We start from the raw sequence: 22,407 nt of genomic DNA on the forward strand, positions 1-22,407 counted from the left end.
AGTGGGGAGTTTCCCTTTGACAAAGTGTAGGATCATGGCAATGAAAATAATGAATAGTGCTGGGGCAATAACGCAACCCTGTTTAACACCAGATCCCACTGTGAATGGTTCACTCTGAGAGCCATTGTTATCTGCAATTGTTGCTGTCATATTATCATGGAGGAGCTGAATGATGTTTTCAAATTTAGCTGGGCAGCCAATTTGCAGAAGGACAGTCCACAGGGCATTACTATTTACAGTGTCAAAAGCCTTAGTCAGGTCAATAAATGCCATATACAGGGGTTGGTTTTGCTCTCTGCATTTTTCTTGAAGCTGTCAAGCGGTGAAAATCATGTCCGCTGTCCCCCTAGAAGGCCGAAAACCATTTTGGGATTCAGGAAGGGTCACCTTGGATATTGTTAAGAGACAGTTTGCTAAGATCCTTGCAAGAATTTTGCTGGCTACAGCTAATAGAGAGATGCCTTGATAGTTTCCGCAATCAGTTTTGTCACCTTTTTTTAAAGAGATTGATAATTTTGGCATCCCTAAAGTCTGCTGGGATCTCTTCTCTTTCCCAGATTTTTTCGATGAGCTTGTGAAGTTGTTGTGTAAGTTCAATTCTGCCCACTTTGAAGATTTCGGCAGGTATCCCATCAGGTCCCCTGACTTTGTTGTTTTTCATTTGGTTAATAATCTCCTATCTTCCAATAAACTGGAAAGGGATAACATAAAGCAAAACGATGCTTTTTTAAAAGCCACATTGACTGATTGTGGGGAAAATAACAATGTCATTGAAATACCCAAGTCATCTTCTTGGGATATGGTATAGAAAGGCCCATCTTGCTAGAAACCATGCCTTAAAATATGGTTGGGGGGGATAAACTTTATTATGTAACAATATTTCAATTGTGTTGCTTAATAACATCGCCTTGTTTCTCTGTGGAACGACTTTGTGACTGGGAGGGGAAATTGGCAAAAGCAAGCTTTGGATGATCAGTGATCTCTTTCATGAGAGTGTTTTCTTTAAACTTGCTGAACTGAGTAACAGGGGAAGACTGCATAACTTCCCATTATATTCATATTTTCAGATAGGAAAAATTCTGTTTTCAGGTATGAGAAATGAAGACACAAAACCAAGCCCAAGCCCTTAATACAGTTGACATAGAAAGCCCTGCCTTCTGACAGGAATGGAAGGAATGGCATGGAACACACCTACTTGCTTATTAAAGAATGGAGTAATACAGGCTTGAAGAAATGCCCTATTAATGAGGGGGAGGGGGTGCAATATAAAAACAGCCAGTTGGTTCACTAACCAATTTTTTAAAATGTACAGTGGTGCCCCACAAGACGAATGCCTCACAAGACGGAAAACTCGCTAGATGAAAGAGTTTTCCATTTTGGAGGTGCTTCGCAAAACGAATCTCCTATGGGCTTGCTTCGCAAGGCGACAATGTCTTGCGAGTTCCTGCGGGTTTTTTTCCCTCCCCCCCTTTTTCTAAGCCGCTAAGCCGCTTATCAGCTGATCCGATAAGCCGCTAAAAGCCGCTAAAAGCCGCTAATCCGCTAATCCGTCAATGGGCTTGCTTCGCAAGACGAAAAAACTGCTAGACGAAGAGAATCACAGAATGGATTCTTTTCGTCTCGCGAGGCACCACTGTAGTTATTAATTTTCTTTATTATTAGTGCTAATGCACTCTTCAATATGCCTGTTCATTTCTTAGGATGCAGTGTTAGGAGTTCTGGGTGTCCCTTTCTCTTTTTCCATCCCCACCTAAAAGCTGCTTTATGCAGAGGTGCTACCTTTGTAGGGTTTCTTCCCAGCAACAATAAAATAGCCTCTTACCCTGGTGTCAGGGACCTTTTGGTGAACCCTGTGTGCTGTTACCAGGCAAGACTATATCTGTTAATGAAGTGATAATTGTAAAGCATCATTTGGTGAAGTACCGTATTTTTCTGTGTATAAGACGCCCCCATGTATAAGATGCCACTTATTTTGGGGGACTCCAAATTAAAAAAACACCCCTCAGCACTACCCGTGTATAAGACGAGCCCCAATTTTAAACCTACTTTTTTGGTTTTTAAAAAAACACCTACTCTTATACACAGAAAAATACAGTAATTGCTGTATAAATGTTTGACATCAAACCTCCCTGCAACCCCATTGCTCTTTGCAAAAATAAATATTAATTAATGTACTGTAAACAACACTTACACCATCATATAGCTACAACTGCCAAGAGTTAAAATTATCTTGCTTCTCCCCTCTTCCTGCCCCACTATTTTTGCAGAATTAAAACTGTTTTGCCACAACAGAGTTTAAGACGAGGAAGAAAAACATAAAGTTCTCCACTTTCTACCCCATTACTGCTGGTTTTCTACCTTTGATAGTGTTGTTGTGCTGATGAAGTCACTGTACTTCTCCCCCTCCCCCTTCTGCATTCTCTACAGAGATTGATGAATGCCTGTCTGATCCATGCAAGAATGGTGGGACCTGCACAGATCGACCAGGATCCTTTGCCTGTCATTGTCCTGAGGGTTTCATTGGAACTCAGTGTGAAACGGGTAAATAGTCTGTTGACCCTTCTTGGAACTTCTATCACTACTTCCTACTAGCAATTCAAGATCATTGGAATCTCCCAAATATCCTTAAGCTGCTCCATCTGTTCCGCTGGTACTAACATATCCCACTTTCTTTTAGCATAAATTTCTTAATATTGGTAACAGTTCAAAGGTTATAAGGCAAAGCCATAGAAAGAGGTTATTCTTGGAAAACCTGAGTTATTTTCTTTAACCAATTCAGCTGCCATAGGCTGTGTGAGCCTCACAGCCTATGTGGACATAACAGTAGTTGTACGGAAGTTAACATTGCTCTAACCCATAGAAAATGCTATTTAAAGACCTTTCTAACTCAGAAGGTTTCAGATGGCATGGTGTCATGCACTAGCTGGCTAATACACATTATCAACTTTTAAAAATAGCAGGGTTGTTCTTTTCCTCAATTCAGACCAAAGCTGGCTTTCGGGGGAATCATCCAAATTCTTCATTTCATTATAGAATAGATACAGGATAGATATGGATTGTGGCTAATGTTGTAGATAGGAGTGTGTACGCAGCCAAGGTCTCCCTGTGGAAGCAACTCATCTGTAGTGAGTGGCTATGGTCTAATAAGCGGTCATAGCTGTCAACTTACAGATTTGAAAATAAGGGACCAGCAGCCTCAAAAATAAGGGATCAGCAGCCAAAATAAGGGATTTTAGTCAACCAGCAGCCAAACGAAGCCCACAGTGCAGCAACCCAGCAAAGGGGATATAGCAAGGAAAACCACCATCACCTCTCCGCTGGGAAGCGCTGAGCAAAGGCGAGTCCCCAGGCAATGCAGCCGATTTGATCGGCACAAGGCATGCAAGCTCCACCCCCCAGTTGTTCTTAGACTCCTTATTGGGTGAGCAACGCAGCCAAGCAACGCAGTTGGAGCCTCCCTCCTCCCTGGCCGGCAGGGAGGGAGGGAGAGGATCTGCTTCCTTTGAAACCCAGGAAATTTAAGGGACATCATCAATCCGGGACAGCAGCAGGAAACAGCGCTGGGATAAGGGAGTTTCCCGCCAAATAAGGGACGGTTGACAGCTATGTAAGCGGTATGCAAAATCTTGAACAGGAAATTCTGTAACTCAGAAGTAAATGGTTTGGTGCTGCATGTAAGCAACAATTAGACAGGCTTAAGGAAACATGCCACCATCTATCATGAATTTCATCCGCTGATTTCATGTTTACCAGGGAGATTAATATACTGTGCAGATGGATGGTCCCAGGGAGGGTTTTCACGTGAGCTAATGCAGTGTACTACAGCAGGCATCTTTGCAAGGGATTATCCACCAGATGCAGAGTCATCCTCTTAATTCCATGTGACACCTCCTACAGATATCTGAGTGAGTGTATTTATGCCCTCCAGAAGTGGATGCCTGTGAATCAAACCCTTGTCGAAACGGAGGAGATTGCGAAAATTACAGTGGCTCCTACCTGTGTGTCTGCCCAGAGGGCTTCTTTGGCTACCATTGTGAAATAGGTAAGCTGATATAGAATGGGAGCACACGTAATACATGCAAAGGTTCTTAGTAGCCTTTTAAGAAAGGTAGATTCAGTTAAAAAAGAGAAGATCAGTATTTAGTCTGATCCTCTCCTGACATAGTTTCCTAAGGGAGCCTGCACTGTCTTGAAGAACCACTGTTCTGAACTGTTCGTTTTGCACTTCTTCCCCAGCTAGTGACCCCTGTTTCTCCAACCCCTGTGGGAGCAGAGGCTACTGCCTGCCCAGTAATGGATCTCACATCTGTACCTGCAAAGTGGGCTATACCGGCAACAACTGTGAGAAAGGTAAAAAAGCCATTTCCATAGTTGTCTGAAATACAGTGGTGCCCCGCAAGACGAATGCCTCACAAGATGAAAAACTCGCTAGACGAAAGGGGTTTGCGGTTTTTGAGCTGCTTCGCAAGACGAATTTCCCTATGGGCTTGCTTTGCAAGACGAAAACGTCTTGCGTTTTTGCAAGTTTGTTTCCTTTTTCTTAACACCGTTAATAGAGTTGCGACTTGACTTCGAGGAGCAACTCATAGAACGTGGTGTGGTAGCCTTTTTTTGAGGTTTTTGGTGATTTTTGAAGCTTTTCCAAAACTTTTCCGACACCGTGCTTCACAAGACGAAAAATTCGCTAGACGAAAAAACTCGCGGAACGAATTAATTTCGTCTTGCAAGGCACCACTGTAGAGTCATTGCCAACCATGCTGATCCCAGAAAATGGTAGACATATAGCAGGCAATAAAATCCTTTTAAAATAGGTTCGGTTTTTTAATTGAGTTTTTCAAAACGAATAACATCACTTTTTATGTTTTACAAATAACAGTAGTAAACTACAAAAGAAAAGGAAGAAAAACACAACATTCAAACCGACGTTGTATTTTACAAAACACAAAGCAAACCTATTCAGAAGGTGATTAAAATCAGCATCAGCTTAAAAGAACTAAAACACTTGCAACTGCTATATGTCTAAACATGCAATCTCTATTTTTTTCTAAACAAAAAATGTTTTCATCAGGCGCCAAAAAGAAAAGAGTAAAGTGAAGGTGCCTGCCAGATCATAAACTATTCATTCCCCAACCTTGGGTCCCCAGGTATTATTGGACTTCAGTTCCCATCATCCTTGACCACGCTGGGTGGGAAAGATGGGGTTTGGAATCCAACAGCAACTGGAGACCCAAGATTGGTGAAGGCTGCCTTACCTGCTTCTTCTTGTATGAAAAATACGATAATGAGATGAAGGAGGGAAAGAATTGTGTTTGTTAACATGTATTATGCTTCCTTTTCTTTTGTTTGCATTGACACCCTGAAGAGCTGCTGCCACCAACATCATTAAAGGTGGAAAAGGTGGAGGAGACAGGGCTGACAATCTCTTGGCGCCCTCCCATGGACCCGGCTGCCAAGCAAATGATTGATGGCTACGCCGTGACGTACGTATCCTTCGACGGCTCTTACCGCTGGACTGATTATGTGGACCGAAGCCGTGCTGCCCACCATTTGCGGGCACTAGCCTCCGGCAAAGCCTACAATATTTCTGTCTTTTCAGTCAAACGCAAATCGAACAACAAGAATGATATCAGCAGGCCCGTCATGCTCGTCACTCGTACTAGTGAGTAGCTCATTCAGCGGGATAGAGTGGTGGGTGCAGAAATGCCTGGCTCCAGGAGTGAGGCAACTGTGTTTGCAGGTCTCTTTCAGACCCATAGAGGCACACAGCACGTTTCCCAAGCAATATGGAACAATAGAGCACAATGTCTTTTGTTTATAAGAGGAGTTTCTTCCCTACCAATCCGGTGTCATTGCTGTCGCACAACAAATTAAGATTATATATTCAAAACACAAAAATATTGGCCTGCACCCATGAATTTCCAGTCCCCCACCTCTGGTACTTGTTCTTCTGCAGTGGCATCTATAGAAGTAAAAGTTGCTGTTAAAAAATTTAATGTAGTGGAAGTTGTATCTCCGAAACAAAACGATTGCCACACCCCACACAATTGTCACTCGAGAAACATTTGTAGAAGAACATCTTGTTTCTCAGTGTCTACTAATCCTTTAAGTATATTGATGTAACAGAGTCCAGAAGAGGCTAAATTGCTTGGATTTTGCTTTAGGTGCATAGCAAATATTGTAAAAGGAAGAAGGAGAAAAAAGCGAAGGGGAAAATGCAATATCCATTCCCATTAACATGAAGAATCCAACAATCCATTAAAAAGTTAAGAATGGTGCGTCAGACTTATTTAAACATATGCATTTATATAAGCCATTGAAATTGGTGTCCAAATGAGGTTGTTGATTATAAGATACGTTCAGATGTCAAAATGGACATAAGATCTTCAGACCACTAATAGATGGTGGGTATTTGGGTTTTTCTAGTGGTGTTTGAAATGCCCCCAACAAGGTATTAAAGTGCTTGTTCCTTGATAGCACTCTATGCCTAGCTTTCTTCGCTAAGCCATCAGTAGTGGTCTCTGAACTACCTTATATGTAATAGCTGGCTTTTTTATTTATCTTTTTTTAAGCATAGAATTTCTAAGAAAAGGAATAAAAAATATAGTGGAATCACAACAGTGGATAATTCCTGTATTTAACAGTGATGCTTGTTTGGAATGTATGTTAGCTCAAAGTGGAGTCCTGGCGGGCAAAGGAAATTCCATCTAATCAGAGAGTATGATTGAATTTCTTTTTTTGGTAGGGAAAACACATGCCAACAAAATGACAAATGATCTTGGGGAAGATCTGCTTGCACTCTCTCTCCCCCCCCCCCACTTTCAATTTTACTGAATGCTCCCCACCACCACCAACGCCTTTCTAGACTTTAACAAAACATGCAAGGGGCATTCAGTAAAATTGAAAGACAGCATATTGAAACCTGATGAAAGAAGAGGATTTTATGCTCTTATAACCTGCAACAAGATAATGATTAAAAGCAAAAGGAGAGATGAAGCAGAAATTTTATATTAGGTAATGAGGCTGCCCTGAGAGATGTCGCAAACAATAGACTTTTTTTCCTAGAGGAGGGAAAATATCTCTGCCTCAAGGGCATGAACTGATAAAGCCAGAAAGAAACCACCCTGAGGGTAGATTTATTGCATAACTGTTATTATTTTACTCTGAAATTCTTAGTGATGCTCACTGTTTCGAAAGAACCAGATAGACCATTGCACCAATCTCTTCTTCTATTGTGCTGTACATATTTCTTGTCAACCAGCTGAAGTTGAAGGCCTTTAATACAGAGCACACATTATGCTTAAAACCAGGCTTCCTCAATCTCGGCCCACCAGATGTTTTTGGCCTACAACTCCCATGATCCCTAGCTAGCAGGACCAGTGGTCAGGGATGATGGGAATTGTAGTCTCAAAACATCAGGAGGGCCGAGGTTGAGGAAGCCTGCTTAAAACCTCCTTGCTATAACTAATGTGTATATCCCATGAACTGTTGAGGGAGCTGAGAGTCTCCCATCATTCACCATCAGAGACTTTTGCTGCTTTGTAATCCTTTAAGAATTATATGGAAAAGGCTTCACTGGTAGTTGTCCATCGTCAGTTTAGCCTGTAACAATCCATTACTTTAGGCATTTCCATATGCAAGTGTGGTTTCTCCCCCATGTCAGTTATGCCACTTTGTCAACCTTAATGGGATGGGGATTGTACTGTTTCACATGATGGAACTAGCAGGATTGGTTGAGTGATACTGACTGAACAATCCTGGTGCACAGATAATTTATAGGAAACAGTGCTGCAGATTTGCCATATGCATTCCTCTGTAGCCTTCTAACTCCTTCTATAGCTTGTGGGATATTTGCATGCATATGATGTGTCTTACTCCCATACTAGTTAGCACCCTTTGCTTTTAACTACTTTCCTACTCACTTCTGCTTTAGTCCTACAGCATTAAGTTGGCCACACAGGAAGCTACCCATCTGGACGGAGCCTTAGTTCACAGATTTATACCATCGGGCTTTTTTTTAATGCTCTTGGGCAATCAGATGGTAACACCACATCGGCAGATCTCAGTTTGACAAATCACTTAGCGTATTCACAGGAACATCTTGTTGTTACCAGTCAAGAGCAAGCCAAACGCTGTACATGGTTCATACATAGCAAGCCCTTCATCTCCCTCACCACTATGAGGTTATATGGAGCCTGTAAATAGAAGAAATCATGCTTTGAATAAGTATGGTGGCAGTGTCTGCTGAGAGAGCCTACCTTGATGTCTGGGGCATTCTGTGGTTTCTATAAATTGCAGGTTTATCCTGGCTATGCTAATCCTCTGTGTGATTTGGCATTAAAGCTCTTTTAGGTAGGGGTTAGCTGTATTGGACTCTGCTGCATGGGAAGCATAACTCACCCTTCCTAGGTATTGCCGTCCATGTGGGCTAAGGAGCTCAAGGTGGCATGCATGGTTCTCCTCCATTTTATACTCACAGCAACCCAGAGAAACTATGACTGGTCCAACATCAACTCTATGGTTCTATCACCTAGTGAGCTTTATGGATGAGTGGGGATTTGAATCATGGTCTCCCAGGCCCTACCCCTAACACTAACCACTATGCAACACCAGCTTTACTAAGTGACTGTGTTATGGGTGACCCTTGAATGCAAAGAAGGGTCCCATGAGGTTGCAAGATGCCATGCCCTATACTCCCAGTAAGGGAGGGGCCCTCTGCTGTAGAAGTCCTGCCAGAAAGTCCAGACTGACCCTTTTCTTCTGTAGGAAACTACCGAGATGAGAAGGAGGCCTCCAGCGGGGCGGGGCTCACCCACGAGGATCAAGTGAGTGTGTCACTGTCAAGTGGGGTGAGTCGTAACCGCCTCCTGCGTTTCCCCTCTCTCATCCTGCCAGGACCTCACCCAGTGGAGGGATTTGAAATTGCCAATGTGACTGCCACAACCATTACTGTGCAATGGGCTCTCCACAGGCTCAAGTACGCCACGGTCAGCAAGGTGCGGGTGTCCATACGGCAGCCGGATGATGTGGAGGATCGTGCTGTGGAGTTAAACAATACAGTGACAAAATACACATTCTGGTGAGCAAGAAGCAAGAAACTTTCTGGGGGTGGAGGGAGGGAGGTGGTGGCGAATGAAAGTAGGTTAGGTGGTGGCTTGTTACTTGGTCAGTCAGTGGTGCTGGGAGGCAATGAAGAACATAAGAGGACTCTGCTGGATTCGGCCATTGGCCTCTCTAGCCCAGCATCCTGTTCTCACAGTGGCCAACCAGATGCCTGTGGGAAACCCACAAGCCGGACTGAGTACAAGAGCACTCTCCCTTCCCTTGGTTTCCATTGTGGTCCTGAGCTATTTAAGGCTTTATAGGTCAAAACCAGCACTTTGAATTAGGCCTGGAAACTAATTGACAGCCCATGCAATCTAGCCAGGATTGGTGTTATTAATGCTCAAACAGTCTTCCCTGCTGAGCAACCTGGCTGAATTTTGCACCAGCTGAAGTTTCCAAACTGTTTTCAGAAGCTGCCCCATGTATAATGTGTTGTAGTAATCTAACCTAGAGGTTGCCAGAGCATAGACAACAGAATTTAGGCTACCCCTGTCCAGATAGGGGTGCAGCTGTGCTACCAAGCTGGTGGAGGGCACTCCGCACCACCAAGGCTACCTGATCCGCAAGTGACAGCAATTAATCCAGAAGTACCTCCAAGTTATATACCTGCTCCTTCAGAGGGTATGTAACCACATCAAGATCATGCCACCTCCCATCCATTTGGTCTAGGGAAATGCCCACTAACTGCCTCAGTCTTATCTGAATCAAGGCAAGACCACAGTCCAGCATATCCACATATACAGATGTAAGAAGTAGAGTTTTGTTTGACAATATACCGTACTTCAAAGCATCAGGTGACCCACTCAACAATTTCATGTAGATGTTAAGCAGCATGGGGGATAAAATTGAACCCTGATGAACCCTCCATGGGGCTGAAGAGCACCCCCCCAAATATCATCCTCTGGAAATGATAGTCAAAGTAGAACCAGAACCACTGCAAAGTAGTGCCACCAACTCAGGCAGCTGCTCCAGAAGGTTACCATGGTTGATGGTATTGAAAGCAACTGAGAGGTCAAGGAGAAATTAACAGGGACACCGTCTCTCTCTTGCCAGAGGTAATAATCAAAAAGGGTGACCAAGCAGTTTTTGTACCAAAACCAGGCCTAAACCCCGATTGAACTGGATCTAGAAAATCAGTTTCCTCCAAAAGCACCTGGATCAGGTCTGTGACCACCTGCTCAATAACCTTAACAAAGAAAGGGAGAGTGGCAACTGGTCAGTAGTGACTTAAGATTTTACCACGGCCGCCTTCAAGCAGGCAGGGACCACCCCCTCTTGCAAGGAGGCATTAATCACCTCTCTGGCCCAGGCAGCTGCTACTTTTTTATCAGCCAAGAGGGACAAGGGTCCAGAGTACAAGTGGTCACCCTGGTGGATCCACACACCTTGTCCAGCCTTACCAAATGAAACACATGATACACATTCAACACAAGACTAGACTGTACTCTGGACACCTCTTGAGATTCATCTGTTCTAACAGCGGAGTCAATTGATTTTCTCCTCAAAATGCTTTGCAAACAAGTCACAGTGAGCTACTGTCGGTTCTGCTACTTCCTTTGGGCCAGACTGTACTACCTGGAAAAGCTCTGCCAGATGGCATGGTGAGGATGCAGTGGAGGCAGCAATATATGGCTTCTTTGCTGCCTTCACTGCCACTGTTAGGCTAGATGATGAGCCCCCACCGGTGTTTTCTTCCACTCGCGTACAAGCCATCTCCCAGCTTGTTTCATTGCCCTGAGCTCCGAGGTATAACTTGAGACTCTTCAGTTAGAAAGAATTTGAGGCTCAGATGGGATGGAAAGGAATTTGGAATTGACATTGCTTTCAGGTATTTGCTTCATGCATTCAACAGCTCTCTGTGTGCAGTAGATATTTGTTCACATTTCTATCTGAGTGGGTAGTTTATGCAAGTCTCTGACTCAGCAGCAGTCAATAAGCTTGTTCTTTGTTCCCAAATCATAGCATCTGACTGAGACTTACCCAGCGTATCTAATCTTCCAACAGGGACCTTCAGCCAGGGCAGAAGTATCTTATTCACATGTGGACCTTGAGTGGCCTCAGTGCAGAAGACCATCCCACTGAGAGCTTTGCTACTGCACCCGTCTACGTGTGGACACGTGAGTTTGATAGAAAATTCCCCGACTTGCTTCTTGCCTCCCCACCTTTATTGCCCACTAACCAACTTTTTTAAAGCACTTTTTCCCCTGTGGTGAATCGTACTTGGCCTGAACATTAGGTTCAGAGTTGGAGCTCAAAATGCTTAAGGGAGAGTCAGGTACAAGAGTCCTATTTAACAACAAACTCCTATAAGGCTATGTACCATACTACTTTTCATTAATATATGTTCAGAATAACTGAAAAGCTCTTTTCCATGTGTGTATATGCCCATTTTATATTTAGTATTGCACAACTGCAACTATCAAACTTTTTTTTGCTAGATTTGTGAAGCGCTTTAAGGAGGTACCTGCTAAACTTGGAAACTTCCTTTTGCAAGTGCAACTAGCAGTTCTATGGTAGAGGGTTTTTCCCCCCTGCAGAGCTGTTACAGGCATCCTTTGGATAGTGCCTATGACAGTCCCTCCTTTGTCCCCATGTCTCTGAACAGTTTCTCTTTCTTCTCTGGGAACGCAATGCCTGTTTCCTGGTAGAATCCCAGTGGCCAAATAACAACTGAGCCACCCAGAGGCTTGCAGCAGGGTAAGAGGGCACCTTTGTTTAATCATTTGAGAAAGCATGGTGGAAAGAGAACAGTTTTGCCTCCAAGGGCTCCCTGCCCCTTGTTTCAACTGCCCAGCGGATAAGAAGAATAAAGGGCAATTGAAAGGAATTCCACATTGATCTTCCTCCTTCTCCCTGAACAGGACCTCTTCCTCCTAGAAACCTCACAGCATCCAGAGTCACAGCCACCTCTGTTCAGATGGTCTGGGAACTGCCCCTGGTTGGCACAGTGGAAGGTTACATCATCAATGTCACCACCAGTCAAAGTGTGAAGAGCCGCTACGTGCCCAATGGGAAGCTATCTTCCTACACAGTGCGTGACCTGAACCCAGGTCAAAGATATCGCTTATCAGTGATGGCTGTTCAAAACACAGATCAAGGACAAGTAACTAGCGAGCCTGCCCACCTGTACATTACTGCCTGTAAGTCCAGCTTCCCATTTCCTATGTTCATAGCTTTCTGCAAGCCTTTTGTTTCTTTTTTAATATGACATTATGTGGGCCCTAGCCTCTTAGGATGTCAGCATGTATATTCAACATATCATCATATCAAGAGAGAGAGAAAGAGAGAGAGAGAGAGAGAGAGATCCATCTACAGCAAAAGATAGAGTTGGCCCATAGTGATTCTCTGTGATGAGGACTTTTCGAAGCGAGAGCAGAGAATATCCATTTTACATGCTGCTGCCCTGGGGATACGTGAATGAACAAGAAACAAGTAATTACAAAATTAGAAAGGTCCTCTTTAACACCCCCCTTGCTTTTGCTCATTTTGAATTTAATATCCTTGCAGATATTAAGAGAGCAAGTAAATTGTGATTTTTCAACAACAAAATCAGCCAAGGAAGAGGGCTGAATCCAATTAGAATTGTGACCTTCGGAGGACTTAACCCATTCCCACAGTACTGTGCTGTCTGCTATTTTGTTGGTGTGGGAGCAGGGTCATTGAGAAATAAAACTACCACCATCACCGCACCAAAGCCTAATCATATCTACACACCCACTGCTGTAAATATTTTTAAGGGAGTAGGAGATCCAGCTGGAGAGGGGTCTCCAAGGCAGATCTTATTATGTGGGCAGGTTCAAGTGTAAAGAAGCAGTCCCTGAGGTACTTGAGTCCTAAGCCATTTAGGGCTTTATAGGTCAATAGGTAAAGGTAAAGGTAAAGGTAAAGGGACCCCTGACCATTAGGTCCAGTCGTGGCCGACTCTAGGGTTGCAGTGCTCATCTCGCTTTACTGGCTGAGGGAGCCGGCGTACAGCTTCTGGGTCATGTGGCCAGCATGACTAAGCCGCTTCTGGGGAACCAGAGCAGCGCACGGAAACGCCATTTACCTTCCCGCCGGAGCGGTACCTATTTATCTACTTGCACTTTGACGTGCTTTCAAACTGCTAGGTTGGCAGGAGCAGGGACCGAGCAACAGGAGCTCACCCCGTTGCGGGGATTCGAACCGGCGACCTTCTGATCGGCAAGTGCTAGGCTCTGTGGTTTAACCCACAGCGCCACCCGCATCCCTTATAGGTCAATAGACGTACCCTAAATTGTACCTGGAGAAGAAGTTGGTGTAGTTGTATTATAGCTGGCATGGTTCACTCAGTCCCAGTAAAACATAACCTTCTCTGGTCTGCAGTGCAGAAGGATGGCACCCCAGAAAGGCGCTGGAGCCAAACAGGGCATCCCCGTGTGCTGAGAAACCGGGTCCCCCCGGCATTCCTGCCAGAACTGCGTCTGCTTGCTGATCACAATGCCCCTGAGGAACCCTCACAAGCACCTAGGTAAAGAATGGGGCTCAGTTGCCATGCAAAACGAAACAGATTACACACTGTGACTCATGAGGTGCTGAAATCGGAGTATGTCAGTTCAGCTGACACTGTATGACAAATGGGAATGTCCAAGTGCAGTGGCGTAGCGTGGGTTGTGAGCACCCGGGGCAAGGCAAGTAATTTGCGCCCCCTAACCCGTGGATTTGCGCCCCCTAACCTGTGGATTTGCGCCCCTAACCCCCAGATGTTGCGCCCGGTGCGGCCGGCCCCCCCCTGCACCCCCCACGCTACGCCACTGGTCCAAGTGTTTTTCTTTTAAAGGTTTACAGAGCTAGTGGATGGCAGAGGGAGGATCACCACTAAATTCAGCAACTTGCCCAGTAGATCTGTCACTGTGAGAACACGTAAGTGCCCTTCATCCTCCCTACTTGTATTCTTTGTCTCCTGTTGTGTTGTTTAGTCATTTAGTCGTGTCCGACTCTTCGTGACCCCATGGACCAGAGCACGCCAGGCACTTCTGTCTTCCACTGCCTCCCGCAGTTTGGTCAGGCTCATGTTTGTAGCTTCGAGAACACCGTCCAACCATCTTGTCCTCTGCCTTCCCCTTCTCCTTGTGCCCTCTATCTTTCCCAACATCAGGGTCTTTTCCAGGGAGTCTTCTCTTCTCATGAGGTAGCCAAAGTATTGGAGCCTCAGCTTCACGATCTGTCCTTCCAGTGAGCACTCAGGGCTGATTTCCTTAAGAATGGAGAGATTTGATCTTCTGGCAGTCCATGGGACTCTCAAGAGTCTCCTCCAGCACCATAATTCAAAAGCATCAATTCTTCGGCGATCAGCCTTCTTTATGGACCATTTCTTTGTCTCCTAGCAGTGCACTAATCCTCAAGCTAAGGTATTGTTGGCTTCCTTTTCTAGAACCTGAGGCTCCCATGAAAATGGAAGAAAATGGGGAGGAATCAAGCAAACACGTCAGCCAGGCACTCCACCTATCGGAACCTGAGAACAGCAAGAGGGAAAGTAAGTTTAAAGAGATAACGAGCATCTCTGGAATAATCCAGAAGTCAAAGATGGTACAAGGCCACACAAATAAAACGCACAAATAAAATATAAGTCTGCTAAAAATGAAAATACACTTAAAAGCCTGGGATAGCAGGGATAACAATGTTTGCAACAGGGGAATTCCACAAATGGGTTGCCATCCACCTTCCACCGGAGAAACTCCTCAAGGAACAGGCACTTATTGCTTGGGGGGGCGGAATAGCTTTGTTATGATAATAATTAGGATTACTCTCTTTTTCTAATGAAATAGTAATTGCTGGGTGAGCCTAGCTAGAGATAGAACTTCTCTCCTTTTTATTATTTGTCATATACTCTCACTGCCACTTAAACCACCAGTCAGTCTAGTCTAGTGTTCTTTGATAGGATCTCACTGATGAGCAGGCTCTTGTGAATTGAACAGTGGACCATGATCTTACTACTACTCAATCCAAATATATATATTGTCTAGTACCTTTTTGTAGGCATAACACTAAGGAGGTTAAAGGAGGATATCTTGCTGCTGTATGTGTAATCCTGAACGATCTGCACAGGGATTGAGTATTGGTCTCTGTATATACCCTGATGGGATGTCATGTGGACCATAAACTACACTAACAAATCGAACAAAAAACAGGCCATGTCTGATCAGTAGTGACGTTCACAGGGATATAGAAAGGAACAGCAAGATAAAATTACGCATAGCCTGTTAAACAGTAAAAAGCTTCTGTTTTAATAGATACACATGCAAGGATGTGCACACGTATTTGTCATTAACAATAAAGTGCACTTCTTGAATACTGTTTTTTTCTGCAAGAAAATTGTCTCTTAGGTGACAAGTTATCTCGGGGACACTTCACAGACAGTCCTAAGTTTTAGCTGGAGCAAGGGGAGAGTCTATCCAGTAACTAAGAACTAGGGCGGGGGTTGGCAACCTGCGGCTCCAGAGCCGCATGCGGCTCTTTAAAGCCTTTGCTGCGGCTCCGGGGCGGAGGCGCGGGGTGGGGGCGAGGGGAGGGCGCGAGGGGAGGGCGTGAGGGAATGAAGCGAGGGCGCGAGGGAAGGAGGCGAGGGGCGGGCGCGAGGGAAGGAGGCGAGGGGCAGGGCCGAGGGGAGGGCGCGAGGGAAGGAGGCGAGGGGCGGGGTCGAGGGGAGGGCGCGAGGGAAGGAGGCGAGGGCACGAGGGAAGGAGGCGAGGGGCGGGGTCGAGGGGAGGGCGCGAGGGAAGGAGGCGAGGGCGCGAGGGAAGGAGGCGAGGGGCGGGGTCGAGGGGAGGGCGCGAGGGAAGGAGGCGAGGGGCGGGGTCGAGGGGAGGGCGCGAGGGAAGGAGGCGAGGGGCGGGGTCGAGGGGAGGGCGCGAGGGAAGGAGGCGAGGGGCGGGGTCGAGGGGAGGGCGCGAGGGAAGGAGGCGAGGGGAGGGCGCAAGGGGAGGAGGAGGCGGAGGAGTTAGTTGCCTGAAGCCACTGTTCAAAACTGGTCACTGTTTTGAAGGGGAGTGAAGAACACACACTCAAAAAAAGGTAACTTGTTAATTTAATGTTTATTATGTTTACTGATTTGTGCTTTGTGACTGTTTGAGGTGGGGTTTTTTTCTTGGGAGGCTGGGCGGCGCGAAGAGAGGGAGGCTTGTGATAGCGTCGGGGCTTGTCTCTAGCAAAGTAAGTCCTCGCTATTTGGTCACATGCGCAGCAGTGTGGCTTCGGAGCTCCAACACTTACTTTGCCGGCTGCTTTCAAAAGTGTCGGAATCAGCTGTGCTGTTGCTGGGTAACCGGATCGTCCCAGCAGCCATCTTATCTGCCCATGTGGTCTTCTGAGGCGGCCGCCATCTTACTATAGGAAATTCCACGTGGGAGTTAGTTGCCTGAAGCCCCTTTTTAAACTTAAGCAGGGGGAAGTTTGGTGAATTGTTTTCCTTAACGTTATGCAACAACTTATTGCTGGTCTTTGTCGTCCCGCCTTTGTAAGCAGGCTGCATTGAAAGGGGGTATATACACTGGTCACTGTTTTGAAGGGGAGTGAAGAACACACACTCAAAAAAAGGAAACTTGTTAATTTAATGTTTATTTATATGAGGAGGAGTAATTCTGAGGGGTCAAACAAAGAAATAATAAAAAGTGTCAAAAAAGGTATTTTTATAATGACGAATGCCTCATTATTATATATTATTTACATCAGGCACTGATTATGATTTATGGTACACTGGGGCCCTGATTAATTTTCTATGGCATTTTGGGACATTGGTTATTGGGCATAGCAAGTTGTGGTCGCGTGGAATTTGTGCTTTGTGACCGTTTGAAGTGGGGGTTTTTTCTTGGGAGGCTGGGCGGCGCGAAGAGAGGGATTATTTTTATAATGACGAGGATGACATTGGGCCCTCATTATTAATTATTATTTACATCAGGCACTGATTATGATTTATGGTTCACTGGGGCCCTGGTTAATTTTCTTTGGCATTTTGTGGCATTGATTATGCAGTCGCGGTCGCGTGGAATTCCACGTAGAGTTAGTTGCCTGAAGCCCCTTTTTAGTTGCTTGAAGCAGGGGAAAGTTTGGTGAAAGTTTGGTGAATTGCTGCCCAGGAGTGTGGTGGAGTCTCCTACTTTGGAGGTCTTTAAGCAGAGGCTTGACAACCATATCTCAGGAGTGCTCTGGTGGTTTTTCCTGCTTGGCAGGGGATTGGACTCGAGGGCCCTTGTGGTCTCTTCCACATATGTATGTGAGCAGGTCTTCTCCAACATGAACTATATTAAAAACAAACACCGATCACGCCTCACAGATGACAGCTTGCAAGCCTGTGTGAAAATGAAGGTGACGTCTTACAGCCCTGATGTGCAGATACTGAGCACTGAGGTTCAGGAGCAAAAGTCCCATTAACCTGGTTACCTGGTTGTAAATTAAATATTTTAATTAGCTATTAATTTGTCCTTTTTTCTTGAGATTGACAGCTGACTGCACGATCCTGTATATATAGCATTAAGGCCAGAAACAATATATGCAGTGTTATATTTGTTTTAAATGTTGCAATGTTTTTGCGGCTCCCAGTTGTTGTTGTTTTTTTCGGAAACGGGTCCAAGCGGCTCTTTTTGTCTTAAAGGTTGCAGACCCCTGAACTAGGGATTGTTCCTTTTGATGTGTACATTACATTGCACTTTTCACCTCTAGCAAACAGGTTTTGTATTGTTTTAAAAAAACCACAAATGACTTTTTACTTTCTCAAACACTTTCTTTTACTCCTGCTTTTTTCCAACTGGCATTGTGGGCAAACTAGTCATATACAAGGTTGTTCTCTGGCTTGGTGGACTAACTCATGATCCCAGTTTGGGCACTTGCATGGTTGGCTACAGTAAATGATTGCAGTTGACATTCCCACCCTCACCTAAAGATTTGACATAATAATGAACCATCCGAGGAGTTTCCCAGCCCCTGCAGGATCCCATGGCTCACTCCTGTACACAGGACAGACATACTTGCAAGTAACTGTGAAGAAAGCTAAGCAACTTGCCTTTGATTCACCTGCTCTCAAATCTGAATGCTAGCTCCCATCTTCCTTTCTAACATAAGTAAGACATAGTACTCTGCCTGTTGCTTGGAAGTACTATTGATGCATGCTTTAACTGTTGAGTGCAAATTCCAGGATATCTTCCTTTATGCAGCCATATAAATTTTCGCTTGGCTTTTTTGCTGGCCCATGTAGGACCAGCATGGATAGCTGGCTCGGGTGAATATCTGATGTTTCCTCCCTTTATGGTCTTGAATTATGGGCTACTACTAAAATGAGGCTGCATTTTTAACCTGTATTTTAAGCCGTTTTTAAATTGTTTGTTGTTGCTGTTCTCTATTACATTTTATTGTACTTTATATTTGTAATTTATTTATTTATTTATTATAATTTATATTATATTTGGTGTTAGCCACCCTGAGCCTGGCCCTGGCCGGGGAGGGCAGGGTATAATCATCATCATCATCATCATCATTGTCATTATCATTATCATGATTATCATCCCTTTCATCACCAGGTGGCAAGCAGAACTGTTCCATAAACTTCTGCCAAAACGGGGGGACCTGTGTTGCTGGCCCAGAGTCTTATCACTGCGATTGCAATCCTGGATTCAAGGGCAGACAATGTGAACTAGGTGAGTTAAGAACAACACAGGCTTCTCTGGACTCTCCTAACGGTATGATACTATGGGTGCTTCTAGGTGTGGATGACTTTTAATTGTTTAGTCAATCTTGACCTTCCTCCTAAAGGAGCCCAGGGCATCAAACGGTGAAGTGATAAAACAAGTGATAAAATAATACAATTAAAAATAGAAAAGTTAAAATTTTAAAAACAACTAAAAACATGTGAATATTAGTAGCACCCAGTTGTTCCTGCTCTACTGCAAGTAGAAGAGCCGCTCTGATTCCAGATTTTACACTCTGCAGCCAAGTGGGCAACCCCCATTTTCCCAGTGTGTATGCCACACAAAGGCACTGTGGGTTGGTGGTTCCTGTATCTGGGAGACTGGCCAGTTGCCTATTCTGGATGGAGTTCCCTCAGAAAGAAGAGTTTTGGGGTGCTTCTGGGTCCATCTTTGTCTGGACGCTCTGGTTGCCTCAGTGGCTAGGAGTGCCTTTTATCAGCTACAGCTGGCATGACAGCTACAGCTGTTTGTGGACAGGGTTAGTCTGGCCACAGTAATTCATGCAATGGTAACATCAAGGCTAAGTTATCACAATGCACTACCCTGGGCCTGTTCTGGAGGCTCTAGCTAGTGCAAAACGCTGCACCCAGGCTGTTGATTAATGAAAACACTTCATGCAGTGCTTAGTCAAACTACAGAGCTTGCTCCCCCAGGAGGCAGTGATGGCCACCAACTTGGATGGCTGTAAAAGAGAACTAGACAAATTCATGGAGGAAAGGGCTATCAGTGGCTACTAGGTAGGAGTGTCAGCTTGGCCCCCCTGCTGTGGGTGCCATGCAGCATGAATGACCCTGGTACCAGAATCTGTGGGTCCCCAGCCACTTCATGGGGAATTTTGTGGGTGCTCAGGCACCCAGGGAGTTGGCACCGATGCTACTAGGCATGATGGCTATGCTGTACCTCCACAGCTAGAGGCAGCAATGCTTCTGAATACCAGTTGCTGCAAACCAAAGGATGGGAGAGTACTCTTATGCTCCCTGGTTTCTAGTTGGCTATTCTTATACTCTTTATGTTGATGAGGAGAGACCACTGCCAGCAGATAACTTCAGTGCTCAGGTTGGGCTGGCTGTCCATAGGATACTGGGAACAGGTTCGAGGTTCGTTATTAATTTCCAAGGCCCTTAACAACTTGAGTGTAGGGTAACTCAGGGACTGCCTGATCCCTTAGATTCCTGCTTGATCACTGAGGTCTTTGAAGAGGTCGCTGTTAGTGGTCCCCTGTGGCTCAGATGTATAGCTTGTAGCGCTGTGGGTTAAAGCCTCAGCGCCTAGGGCTTGCCGATTGAAAGGTCGGCAGTTCGAATCCCCGCGGCGGGGTGCGCTCCCGCTGCTCGGTCCCAGCGCCTGCCAACCTAGCAGTTCGAAAGCACCCCCGGGTGCAAGTAGATAAATAGGTACCGCTTACCAGCGGGAAGGTAAACGGCGTTCCGTGTGCTGCGCTGGCTCGCCAGATGCAGCTTTGTCACGCTGGCCACGTGACCTAGAAGTGTCTCTGGACAGCGCTGGCCCCCGGCCTCTTGAGTGAGATGGGCGCACAAACCCCAGAGTCTGTCAAGACTGGCACCTTTTACAAGGAGCCATGTGTTCAGGATGGATGGCCCAGTTTTATGGAGCTCCCTTCCAGTTTAGCTGAGAGAGGCCTCTTCTCTGTTGAACTTCTGGCGCTTACTGAAGACGCCAAGATTTCTTTGATTATGGGAATAACAGTGCTCTCTCCTTCCAAACTGTTGGTTTAATGAGTCTGCTTATCTCCATTCACTCACCAGCACTTGGGGCAGGAATATATTTAGAAGGCATTGGTTCTAAGTCAACCCACCTTTGAATAACAGGAACATTTAACAATGCTTAGAAATTGGACTTGAAATATCTCTCTGTGCTTATTATAGTCCTCCCTCCCTCCCCAACCATGCCAATTTCTCTCTTCAGCCTGCAAGAAGGTGCCTCAGTCTTGTACTCGGCTTTACTCAGAAACCAAATCCTTTCCAGTCTGGGAAGGAGGTGTCTGTCATTATCTGTAAGTACTGTCTCACAGAACATTAATTCAGAGATCAAATTAGCTCTCAGTCCCATTTTGATAGATAGGGCCTTGTACATTCCATTTTTGTTGTCCTGCTATTAATCCCCATACACAGGAATATAAAAGTACATGAACATCTGGAAATACAAAGAATTTTGTGAATTAAATATTCCCTGTTCTATCAAAAAAAAAGGTTTCTAGGATTCTAGAGAGGAGGCAGGAATAAACGCGGACAGTAAGCCAACTGAAGTTTGTAGTGCAGACATACACAAATGGTTGCAGAATGTGATTGCTGTGCAGCTTCTAAGATGTGATAGATCATGAATGATGCAAATGGTGAGCAACTCAGGGAATGGTGAAGAACTCATAATTTGGCTGCCGGTGGTTTTGGAGGGGCAGGCACTTGGGGGAAGATAGGAACTTGAGGATATACAAATGTCCATTTAGTGCTGGAGGTTTCTCTGTCAAAGTAGGAATGTTGGTGGAAATTAGGGAGGTCCAAGCTATGTGAGAGGTTCACAACCAACATACTATTCAACTATAGCCAAGCAGACTTTTCATCATTCCTACTCTTAACTTGCATTTGCTGTTGTGGTAGATACAAGAGGATCTACAAAGTGCACCAGGATGTCTGCTACAAGGAGAGCTGTGAGAGCACTGTTTCAAATAAGGCACACAGCAGGTAAAGGAATGTTGGTGGCTTTGTGGGAAGTCATAGCTGTGGGGGAAACCCTTGGAATGCAATATCCAACTCCTGATTTCTGACATTACTGATGGTTTAGGTTAGCAGCAACCATCTAATCTTGATGTTAACTTATGGGTTGTTTAGACCGCTGGAGTGTTTAAATCTGTGATCATTTACTCAGTCAATATTATTGCTACTTTAATTCTGCTGCCATTGCCCAACATGCTGCTGGAGCAAAGTAGCATTCAGAACAAGCAGAGTATGTTTGAATGTTTTATAGATTTAACGTTCTCCTGTTTGTTTCAGAAAACAAAGTAACAGACACTGAAGCCATATAGTAAGTATCTTTGCAGGGAAATATAGGGAACGGGGGCTCCATAAACCTCTGTGCTGGATAAACCACAGAACAGGGTTCTGAGCATCCCTGAGCATTGACCTTGCTGGCTGGAGCTGATGTCTTAACAATAGCAGAGGACCATAGCTTCCCCAGCCCTAGGGGTCTTGTAAGGAACAAGTTATCTAGAATCTCACTGGGTGGGACATATCCTTTATCCTGCTACTTGTAGCAAATTCCTTTTGAAAAGTTCCCACAGCTGAGGATATTGTGGGTGTTCTCTAACTGCATCATAATGGTGAACAAATGCTTCCTTTATTTAGATTGAGAGCCTCTTGGGATACTTTAAATAAACAAATCAAAGTAGCTTACAGAAGATTTGCACATATAATAAAAATATAACTTGGTGACAGGTATCTTCAGGCAACATTCTGCCCCCCCCGCCCCCCCTATCATTCTTTATTTTTCCTTGGTGTCACCAGGCCACAGGCCTACTGAGGTGAGCAGGGCTGAGCAACTGGATCTTGCTCCATCTATGGTGGAGCAGTCTCTTTGCTGGCAGAAAACTTCA

At 45.1% G+C, this 22,407-nt stretch overlaps 1 protein-coding gene across 2 annotated transcripts in view; it reads left to right on the plus strand.

The window, feature by feature from the left end:
* The window catches only part of SNED1 (sushi, nidogen and EGF like domains 1), an 82,114-nt gene that overhangs the window by 56,280 nt on the left and 3,427 nt on the right, over positions 1–22,407 (plus strand). The window contains exons 19-32 of one of the 2 annotated variants that reach the window (XM_082221697.1): positions 2,428–2,541; positions 3,929–4,042; positions 4,237–4,350; positions 5,363–5,659; positions 8,893–9,076; positions 11,107–11,219; positions 11,964–12,242; positions 13,447–13,591; positions 13,901–13,983; positions 14,495–14,596; positions 18,633–18,749; positions 20,727–20,814; positions 21,416–21,499; positions 21,809–21,839. In XM_082221697.1, coding sequence (XP_082077823.1) covers positions 2,428–2,541; positions 3,929–4,042; positions 4,237–4,350; positions 5,363–5,659; positions 8,893–9,076; positions 11,107–11,219; positions 11,964–12,242; positions 13,447–13,591; positions 13,901–13,983; positions 14,495–14,596; positions 18,633–18,749; positions 20,727–20,814; positions 21,416–21,499; positions 21,809–21,830 — 1,856 coding nt within the window. In that variant the 3' untranslated portion in view covers positions 21,831–21,839. Of the gene's footprint in view, positions 1–2,427; positions 2,542–3,928; positions 4,043–4,236; positions 4,351–5,362; positions 5,660–8,892; positions 9,077–11,106; positions 11,220–11,963; positions 12,243–13,446; positions 13,592–13,900; positions 14,031–14,450; positions 14,597–18,632; positions 18,750–20,726; positions 20,815–21,415; positions 21,500–21,808; positions 21,840–22,407 lie in introns of those variants that run through there. The other variant, XM_082221698.1, reaches the window with a different exon arrangement.

Source organism: Podarcis vaucheri (genome assembly GCF_965113315.1).
Source record: "Podarcis vaucheri genome assembly, chromosome: 5".
Taxonomy (NCBI): domain Eukaryota; kingdom Metazoa; phylum Chordata; class Lepidosauria; order Squamata; family Lacertidae; genus Podarcis; species Podarcis vaucheri.